The sequence below is a fragment of the Eptesicus fuscus genome, chromosome 13 (genome assembly GCF_027574615.1).
Source record: "Eptesicus fuscus isolate TK198812 chromosome 13, DD_ASM_mEF_20220401, whole genome shotgun sequence".
Lineage (NCBI taxonomy): Eukaryota > Metazoa > Chordata > Mammalia > Chiroptera > Vespertilionidae > Eptesicus > Eptesicus fuscus.
In genome coordinates this window covers 42680667-42691517 of record NC_072485.1, presented here as the reverse complement: position 1 = coordinate 42691517, position 10851 = coordinate 42680667, and the positions used below count along the sequence as shown (strand labels likewise).

General features: G+C 44.9%; 1 protein-coding gene across 1 annotated transcript; it reads left to right on the top strand.

Annotated features, from left to right (window-relative positions):
- The first annotated feature begins 7155 nt into the window (after positions 1-7155).
- On the top strand, positions 7156-9156 carry LOC103293651 (zinc finger protein 418-like). Its single transcript, XM_054725657.1, has one exon. It carries the CDS (start codon positions 7156-7158, stop codon positions 9154-9156), a length of 2001 nt encoding a protein of 666 aa, XP_054581632.1.
- The last annotated feature ends 1695 nt before the right edge of the window (positions 9157-10851 follow it).

Genomic DNA, 10851 nt, shown 5'->3' with positions numbered 1-10851 from the left:
CAGTACCTTGGAGCTTTGGGACATTTGTGGGTAGCATGGAGTGCATGCAACCTCACATCGGAGGGTGACAGTGTAACTTATATTGTTACAGAAAACCGAAGAAGAACAAAGCCATACTTAGAGTTACATTTATTATATACTCGCGGGTCCAGAGGAAAATGTCTCTCAAATTCTGGGCCCCAACATGCAGGAATTCTCCCTATTTATATCATTTTACCTTCGTTGTCTCCCAAATATGGAGTGGTTCTGGCCCCTTTTGCAAGTTCTTAAAGAGCCCGAATGTGCTGGGCCTTGAGATTTCAACCTGAGGCCTAGCCTGGTGCCAGCACTGATAACCTTGTCTAAGGAAGGTTTTATGGCTTTGCTGAAGTGGGAGTAGTCTTAGCAAGCAAGAATTTACAGAAGCCAATTATCAGGGTTAAAATTTCAAACAGCAGTTTTCATATAATAGGGGCTTGCCTTCTTAATATTGTAGAAAAGCTGAATAAAATACTCAGAGCAACTGAAGGTATTAGAGGAAAATCAAGTCAGACAGAACTTGAAGGAAATTGCTGCAGAGAATGTGGGAGCTCCTAGGAAAGCCCCACATTTACCTGTGCTTTTCCCCAGAACATTTACTAACTCACAGAGCAGGGAACAGAGACCAAGCTGAAAGAGGTGGCCAGGGCTTGTGGCATTTCAGTTGGCTGGGAAGAAGGAATTTGGAGTTCAGACATACCATGGAGTCTGAGATTTGAAATGAAAGCGGGAACCTTAGAGAAATGAGCCCAAAATTCAATGTGCAGTTTCCACTTGAGGTGTTTGTCAGTTCCTAAGCTGTACATGTCCTGGGCAAGATTGCCAGCCCCTCGGTTGAAAGCAACAGTAGCAAGGCTAAACAGTTGTGCGGACCAGCCAGCGAGGCTCAGAGGTTGAGCATTGACCTGTGAACCAGAAGGTCACAGGTTGATTCTGAGTCAGGGCACAAGCCTGCGTTGCAGGCTCAATTCTTAGTGTGGGGTGTGCAAAAGGCAGCTGATCAAAGATTCTCTCATCATGAGAATCTTTCTCTCTCTCCCTCCTTCTTCCTCTCTGAAATCAATACAAATATCCTATTTATTAAAGAGGGAATATGCAAATTAACTAACCCAAAGATGGAGGCGCCCACAGCAGAGGCGGGGGGTTTTCATAACACAAGATGGCTGCACCAAAGCAGAGGCTGAGTACCAGTAATGAGACTTAATGAGCAATCAGCAGGGACCTAAGCCTGCGCCACCCACCCAGCAGGGAGGCTTGCTGGGGGAACTGAGGCTGGGTACCCCGTCTGGCGGTACTTTATTGGGGACCTCACATCACTTACCCTAGCCCTGGCACCAGGCCTGGGAACCTCAGGTCACGCCCCCAACCTGCCAGGGCTTGACGGGGTACCTGAGGCTGTGCACAACACTCGGGCCAGAGGACCTGAGGCTGCGACCCTGACTGGTCAGGTTTCACAGGAGTGGGTCTGGCCGGGTCTGAGTCTTGCGCAATTTCGAGGAGCTCGCAGGGGGTTGGGGACTTGACTTGGGGTCCCATGGCACACCACAGACTCTGACAGGAGGAAGATTTTCACAAACATTTTACTAATTTTCTTTCATCTCTGACACTTCTATTATAGAGAAAGGGCAAATAGCAATATGAAAATACTAGAGGCCTGGTGCATGAAGTTCGTGCACGGAGGGGGGTTGTTCCTCAGCCCAGCCTGTACCCTCTCCAATCTGGGACCCCTCAAGGGATGTCCGACTGCCCGTTTAGGCCCGATCCCAGGGATCCGGTCTAAACGGGCAGTCGGACATCCCTCTCACAATCCAGGACTGCTGGCTCAAAACTGCTTGCCTGCCTGCCTTCCTGATTGCCCCTAACCACTTCTGCCTACCAGCCTGATCACCCCCTAACCACTCTGCTGCCAGCCTGTTTGTCCCCAACTTCCCTCCTCTGCTGGCCTGGTTACCCCTAACTGCCCTCTCCTGCAGGGTTGATCACCTCCAACTGCCCTCCCTTGCAGGCCGGATGCCTCCCAACTGCCCTCTCCTGCTGGCCATCTTGTGGTGGCCATCTTGTGCCCACATGGGGGCAGGATCTTTGACCACATGGGGGCAGCTATATTGTGTGTTGCAGTGATGATCAATCTGCATAGTACTCTTTTATTAGGTAGGATAGAGGCCTGGTACAGGGGTGGGGGCCAGCTGGTTTGCCCTGAAGGGTGTCCCTGATCAGGGTGGGGTTCCCTTGGGGCATGGGGCGGCCTGAGCGAGGGGCCTGTGGTGGTTTGCAGGCGGGCCATGCCCCCTGGCAATGCAAGCAGAGGCCTTGGTATCTGGAATTTATTTTCCTTCTACAATTGAAACTTTGTAGCCTGGAGTGGAGCCAAGCCTGGGGCTCCCTCTGAGGCCCGAATCCATTTGTGTTGGGGTTATAATTGAAACTTTGTTGCCTTAAGCGGGTGGCCCCGGCCAGGTTGTGCAGAAAGCTTTGCTTCCCCTGTTGCCGGCGGCAACCCTGGCCTGCTCTCTCAAGCTCCGTTCTGCCGCCATTTGTTTGAAGTTATTTACCTTCTATAATTGAAACTTTGTAGCTTGAGTGGAGGCTTAGGCCTGCAACTGCTGGCAGAAAGCTTGGCTTCCTCTGTTACCTAGGAAACCTTGCTCTCTGTGGCTGTAGCCATCTTGGTTTGGGTTAATTTGCATACTCGCTCTGATTGGATGATGGGCGTGGCTTGTGGGTGTGTCGGAGGTATGGTCAATTTGCATATTTGTCTATTATTAGATTAGATTTCCTCTAATTAATTCCCTTTGAATGTGCATGAATTTCATGCACCAGGCCACTGGTATAAAACTTTAAAAAAGGTGTAACAGAGTGAGTATACAGTTGAAATTACTGCAGTGAGTAAGAGGACAAAGAAATCAACATTTTCATGCAATAAAACCATTTCCCTAGTTCTTTGAGGCCCAAAATGAGAAATTTGTGAAACCGTGAATGTGCCAATGAGTGTACCAGTTTAGAGATCCATTAATTTTTCAAAATTAAATCTCGAGAGTTTTACTTTTTATATTAAGAACTATTATTTTTGCATATAATAAGTCTAATTTGGGATTTTCACACCGAGGAACCAAGATGGCGGCAAAGTTAAACAACTAAACTGCCACCTAGCACAACAATTTCAAAAATACAACTAAAAAACAAAACGTCTACCACCCAGAACTACAGGAAAGCTGGCTGAGTGGTAGATTTACAACTAAGAAGAGAAGGGAGCGCAAACGCTGGAGAGCTGAGGTACGGAGGCGCGCGCGAAGCAGGCTGGCGGCGGGCGACTGGGCATGCGGCTCTTCTTCCAACCGAAGGGAGACAAACTACCGATCAGTCTGAACTCCAGTTTCTGGGACACGCGGGGGACCCAGACGCCTACGGGGAGAAGCTGGACTCTCGGCCATCGGTCGGAGCGTGAGAGTGACTTTTTTGCAGAGGTGCGCCCAGCAATCAGGGTTTGCTGCGCTGGAGCGCGGGGCACGGGGACATGAAAACGTGGAAAGGCAGAGACGGCTGAAGGCAGCCATGGCCGTTGGCCACACCCCAGCCTAGTGACGCCCTGAGACCCCGCCCCACACATTCTACAAACCCATCCAGGCTCCACACAGCAGCTTTTACATATAAATGGCCTGTTCTGTGGCAGCTCAACCAAATTAACTGCAGTTCCAGTCAGACTGCTCCAAAACTGCCCAAGCAAAGAGGAGAAAACTGTAGCTCTTCCTGTAGCTCCTGCTGGGAGGCCTCAGACATGCACCCCATTGGAGATCCAGACACTAGGGTATCTAGTGGTTGTTGTGGACGACTCCAGATTTCAACCACTCACATAAGGGACACATTCAAGAGGCAGACTCTGTGAGCACCAAATTGGCCTGGAGGTCAATTCCTCCCAGTGTACCATCAGCAATCAAGGCTTTTAACTACACCAAGACTTTCCACTCAGCCCACAAAGGGGTGTACCAAGAGTGACCACCTAGGGTGATTGGGGAAGCTGAGCTACCGGCCCCTATAGGTCACTGACCACACAAAGCCACTCCATCAACACAAGGATGCAGCCAAAATGCGGAGACACCAAAGTATGTCAAGAGAAGGGGAGATAGAGGAGAGCAAATTAATGGATGACAGTGTTCAGAACAACATTTATAAGGTTACTCAAGAATCTTCTAAAAACCGCTGAGAAACTTGAAGAGACCTTCAAGGACCTTAATGAAAATACCAAGAAAATGGAAAAGGACCAGTCAGAAATTATGCATACACTGTCTGAAATAGAGAACATACACTCAACTATAGACCACTGTACCCGAAGAGTCAAACCAAAGATCTGGAATATGAGGAAGAAAAAAAACCCAACCAGAGAGGCTGAAAGAAAGAGGAATCCAAAAGTGTGAGGATAGCGTAAGGAGCCTCTGGGATTCGTTTAAGCGTACCAATATCCGAACTTTGGGGGTGCCAGAAGAAGAGAGAGAGCAAGATACTGAAAACCTATTTGAAGAAATAATGACAGAAAACTTCCGCCACCTGGTGAAAGAAATAGACTTACAAGTTCAGGAAGTGCACAGAACCCCAAACAAGAGGAATCCAAAGAGGACCACACCAAGACCCATCATAATTAAAATGCGAAGGGCAAAAGACAGAATCTTACAAGCAGCAAGAGAAACACAGTTAGTTACCTCCAAGGGAGCACCCATATGACTGTCAGCTGATTTCTCAACAGAAACTATGCAGGCCAGACAGGAGTGGCAAGAAATATTCAAAGTGATGAATAGCAAGAACCTACAACCAAGACTACTCTACCCAGCAAAGTTATCATTCAGAATTGAAGGTCAGATAAAGAGCTTCACAGATAAGGAAAAGCTAAAGGAGTTCATCACTACCAAACCAGTATTATATGAAATGCTGAAAGGTATTCTTTAAAAAGAGGAAAAAGAAGAAAAAAGTAAAGATAAAATTTATGAACAACAAATACATATCTATCAACAAGTGATCCTAAAAATCAAGTGAATTAACCTTTTGCACTCGGATGTCGAGTGTGACTCGACATGGTTAGAATTAGAATAAAGAAATCGAGAAAAAAGCAAGCGAGTGCAAAGGGTTAAAAATCTGAGGAACAGAATAAACTGGTGAACATAATAGAATCAGAGGCATAGAATGGGAGTGGATTAGTAATTCTTCGGGGGAAAGGGGTGTCTGTGTGGGGGTTATGGGAAGAGACTGGACAAAAATCATACACCTATGGATAAGGACAATGGGGGGGAGGTAAAAGCAGAGGGGGGGTGGGAACCGGGTGGTGAGGAGATATGGGGGGGAGGAGAAACAATTGTAATACTCTGAACAATAAAGATTTATTTTTTAAAAAATCTAATTTGGAAGAAGTATTCAGGTTAATATTTTTCTCTGTGCTTCCTCCAAGCTACCTGAGCTCTAGCTGCTCTTCCCCAAGAAGATCCATGAGACACTCCTCAGGTGAGTTCTAGTCCATAGTTCAGATTTTAGCCTCAGAAATATGTCCAGGCCTGAGTAGAGGAATATGTAACAGTGGCCTCTGCTCCCTCCCACCTGTCAGGATGACCTCCCTCTTGAGGAAATCAAATCCTGGGCTTGATAGGTCTCAGTTTCCCTGCCTGAAACTCAGTTCTCTCCAGCTGGGCTCTCCTCGTTATTCTCTGTGATGTCACCAATTAGTTTAATGGAAATTGCCATCCCCTGGAGCCAGGAGAACCAAATTACTGCCTGAACCGACTTTTTTTTTTTTTTTTTTTTTTTTTGCCGTTTATCTAGTTACTTTCCCTGGGCCTCACTGAAACCTGTTCAGCTCCAATGGCAATTCCCCGAGATTTCCCAGGACTGAGAAGATTCCCAGGAGGCAGACTAGCATGACAGAGCAGCCCAAGGAAAACTGGGTTTAGTCGGTCCCCATCTTAACGGTGGAGTTTGTAGTCTGACCTACTGCACATGTGAAGTTCTTACCCGGCTTCATGATACAAATGTGCCGATGGGTGTACCAGTGTACTGTTCCATTAGTTGTTGTTTTTTTTAATTAAATTTCCAGAGTTTCACTTTCCATATTAAACACTATCATTTTGAGCAGACAGTAAGTCTTCATTTAGAAGGAGGCTCTTGACAATACATTTGAGAAGTTACCTGAGGAAACAACCCCTTCAATTAGTAACTTCTTCAGATAGGCCTCTCTGCTCTGCAGATGGGGAACATCTAGAGCAAGAATTCTCTCAGAGCCTTATCTTCTCTCGGTAGGACAGGACTTTGTGTCGTCACAAAATTATCTCCAGTGCCACGGTAACTGTTTCTCTTCATCTGTTGCTGAGACTTGGGGAAGTATTGTTAGCTTGAGCCAGTGCTGTGACAGCTGACAGATGTGGCACTAAGAGCTAGAGGAGTGGTGACATGTGGCTCCATGGGCCGTCCTTCCAATTCTGGCCACTGTTCAACTCCTCATCAATTTCAGAGTTTTTACTTTTAGCTAAACATGATATATTTAATTTTCCTTTTTGCTGAAATGTTTTTCCCTTATAGTCAGTGTATTTTTAATGTTATGAGTGTCTTTTTTGTTACTGCTTCTTTTTTATCAATTTTAAATTCTTTTATCCTAGAAAAAAATATGTTTCTCTCAAAGTTATTTTATGTCTCTCTGTAATTACTTATGTGAGAATGTCCATCTTCCCCAGACACCTTTTCATCTGAAATCAATAGCAACTCTTGTATTTCTTTGGCCAAACTCATGAGTTTGTTCATCTCATCCAAATTACTTCAAACCCAGGCAAGAAGTGCACTTTAGGTCATGGGTAAACTAACTCCTTTAAAGCTACACTAGCTCATACAGATTCTTTGAGGTTCTTATAGAAAGCTTTGCAGAGGAGTTGTTTACCATTTTTAAAGTCAACAGTTGGCCCTAGCTAGTTTGGCTCATTGGAAGAGGGTTGGCCTGTGGACTGAAGGTTCCCAGGTTTGATTCCTGTCAAGGGCATATGCCTAGGTATAAATAAAGTCAGTAGTTGACTTCCAGTGTTCTCCTTGTGATGGTCATTTCCTCTTCTCTCAGGATCACCTACGTCAGTGAGAGCATCCTGAGCACCACGTCTTTGTGGAGATTGCAGAATGAGAAGGCGCAAGAGTCCTGGTCCCCACCAACCAGCATCCCAAGTGACCAGTGCTGGGCCTGGGACAGGGACTACTGTGTCCTTGGCTGCCTCCTCTCCTGCCACCCTCACCCTGTTCAACCCACAGAGGCCCCCAGCAGAAGTTGGTGTGACCTTTGAGGATATTGCTGTGCGCTTCTCTAAGAAGGAATGGTGCCTCCTTGATGAGGCTCAGAGACACCTGTTCCTGGAAGTGATGCTGGAGAACTTTGAACTCATATCCTCTCTAGGTTGCTGCTGTGGAGCAGAGGATGTGGAGGCATCTACTGAACAGCATGTTTCTGTGAGAGTGTCACAGGCAAAGAACCCCAATGTAGCTTTGTCCTCCCAGAAGAGCCACCCCTGTGAGAGTTGTGGGCCTGTCCTGAGAGACATTTTCCACTTGGTTGAGCAGCAGGGAACACAACACAGCCTGAAGCTGTTGAGGTGTGGGGCATGTGCAAAGCAGTTTCATTTCAGCAAGAAAGCCATTGGCTGCAACCAGATGCTTGCTCAGGGTCATAGTGTCCGTAATGGAATACGGTGTTTTATGTGCCGTGAATGTGAGAAATCTTTTACAAAAATCTCTGACCTCCGTTATCATCAAAAATTGCACATAGGAGAAAGTCCATATGAGTGCAGTGAATGTGGGAAATGCTATAAACAACTCTCCATACTTACTCAACACCAACGAGTTCATTCTAAAGAAAAGAGTCATGAGTGTGGCGAATGTGGGAAATTATTTAGCCAAAGGGGAGGCCTTGTGCAACACCAGAGAGTTCACACTGGAGAAAAGCCATATAAATGTGATGAGTGTGGGAAATCCTTTAGTCAAACTTCAAGCCTTGTTCAACACCAGAGAGTTCACACTGGAGAAAAGCCGTATGAGTGTGTTGAATGTGGGAAATATTTTACAAGAATCTCAAGCCTTTATTGTCATCAGAGACTTCAGAGTGGAGAAAGGCCTTATAACTGCAGTGAATGTGGGAAATCTTTTGTCAAGAAATGTAGCTTGAGATATCATCAGAAATGTCACACTGGAGAAAAACATGTATGCAATCATTGTGGGAAATCTTTTACCTCTAGCAAATGCCTCCGTTATCATCAGAGACTTCACACTGGAGAAAGGCCTTATAAGTGCAGTGAATGTGGGAAATCCTTTGTCAGGAAATATAACTTGAGTAATCATCAGAAATGTCACACTGGAGAAAAACATGAATGCAGTCATTGTGGGAAATCTTTTACCACTAGTAATGGCCTCCGTTATCATCAGAGACTTCACACTAGGGAAAGGCCTTATGAGTGCAGTCATTGTGGGAAATCTTTTACCTATAGGAGTAGACTCTTTTGTCATCAGCGAATTCACACTGGAGAAAGGCCTTATGAATGCAGTCATTGTGGGAAATCTTTTACCACTAGTGAAGGCCTCTGTTGTCATCAGAGACTTCACACTGGAGAAAGACCTTATGAGTGCAGTCAGTGTGGGAAATATTTTCCCTATAAGAGTAGCCTCCGTCGTCATCAGCGAATTCATACTGGAGAAAGGCCTTATGAATGCAGTCAGTGTGGGAAATCTTTTACTACTAGTGATGGCCTCTGTTGTCATCAGAGACTTCACACTGGAGAAAGACCTTATGAGTGCAGTCAGTGTGGGAAATGTTTTCCCTATAAGAGTAGCCTCTGTCGTCATCAGCGAATTCACACTGGAGAAAGGCCTTATGAATGCAATCATTGTGGGAAATCTTTTACCACTAGCGATGGCCTTCGTTCTCATCAGAGACTTCACACTGGAGAAAGGCCTTATGAGTGCAGTCACTGTGGGAAAGCTTTTACCACTAGGAAAGGTCTCTGTTATCATCAGAGACTTCACACTGGAGAAAGACCTTATGAATGCAGAGAATGTGGGAAATCGTTTGCTGTGAACAAACACTTGCATCATCATCAGAGAGTTCATATGAGAAAGGCCTCAGGATTGCAGTGAATGGGAAATATTTTGACAGAAACAGTCACTTTCATTGTTATCAGAGTGTTTACAGCGTGTGCCATTACTTTTAAAGGGAATCACTTTCATAGATATTGCTAAGGGCCATGTGTCCTAATGTCTGAAATTCTATGGGTGATGGTCACTTGGGTGTAGGGACAGTAGGGTTTAGGGGAAAGCATAATTGCTACAGAATCACTGGCCTAATAGGGATTGTGCATAATTCTTAAAATGGAGATAGGTTTCATTTATCTTCATCAATAACTGCTAATGCAATGTCCAAGTCAGAGGAGAGGTGAATGTTTAACTTAAAGAAATTAGGAAGTTGTGATTTAAGCCAATTGCACATTTTTGCATCCTTCCAGCAGTGTTTGACATATTTAATTCTTCCACATCCTAGAAAAGATTTGGTTTGGTCAGTCGTCCTTCATTTAAACTTTTTTTTAAAATATATTTTATTGATTTTTTTTTTACAGAGAGAACGGGAGAAGGATAGAGAGTTAGAAACATTGATGAGAGAGAAACATCAATCAGCTGCCTCTTGCACAACTCCTACTGGGGATGTGCCCCGCAACCAAGGTACATGCCCTTGACCGGAATCGAACCTGGGACCTTTCAGTCACAGGCCGATGCTCTATCCACTGAGCAAAACCGGCCAGGGCTAAACTTTTTTGTAACTTCATCATGCTATATCATTGTTTGATTGCATTTTTTCTATGCGTTTATGGTGAGCCTTTTTCAGATGTGCATTTGCTATCTCTATATTGGTTAAATGTGTGAGCATATGTTCTGCCAAATCTATGAATGTTGGCAATTTTCTTTAATGGGCAGTGCAACAACAAAAATGCGGGTTGGAATTTCACTCATTTTGTGTCTTTTTTGCTTTGTAGCATAAGTGTTTTTCATATTGGAAAAAAAATAAAATCAACAATTACTCAAGATAAAGGTCTTATTTCATTCCTTTGGATGTGAGTATCTAGTTTTCCCAGCACTGTTTATTGAAGAGAAGCTATCCTCCCAACTGTGTATTATTGGCTCGTTTGAGAGGAGTTGGCAGTATAAACAGGGGCTAGAGGACTATGTGGAAATAGGACATTCTTGGGGACATCATAGTGGGCTGCAGAGGTTATCAAGATGAGGCACTCAGGGGAAGGAAAAATGAACCAGTTGAGACTGATCTTCACAGTCAGTTTAGAGGCAACACTGCAGTGTGACAAGAGCCCTGAGTTGAAATTTGCACTAACTAGATGACCTTTCAAAGAATAGGAGCTCCTTTCACCATGAGATAGAGTTTCTAAGAAGTAAAGTTTGTTGAGACTTTAAATATAGTAAGACAGTGGCTTACACAGTTCTCAGTTCCTGAAACATTGCCATGATGTACTAGTTCTGTTATCCCTTTTTATAGAACAGGCAGCTAAGGCTTAGCAGAGTGAGCCAAACTGTCCCAAATCACAGGGCTAATAAGTGACACAGCCACAGACTGTGCTGCTCGGAGTTTCTGGGTTAAAGAATTCCTCAGTTCTGCTTGCCTCATTGTCAGCCACTGACCTGCTCTCTCTGTGTCTCTGTTCTAGGCCTGTCTATGCTATGTGAATTGTGTCCTTGTCCATTTCTCATAGGAGACCTCAGCGTCGTGTTGTAGTTAACAGTTTTCTGCCTCGAGAACGACTTCCCATTCTACACTGTGTATGATGA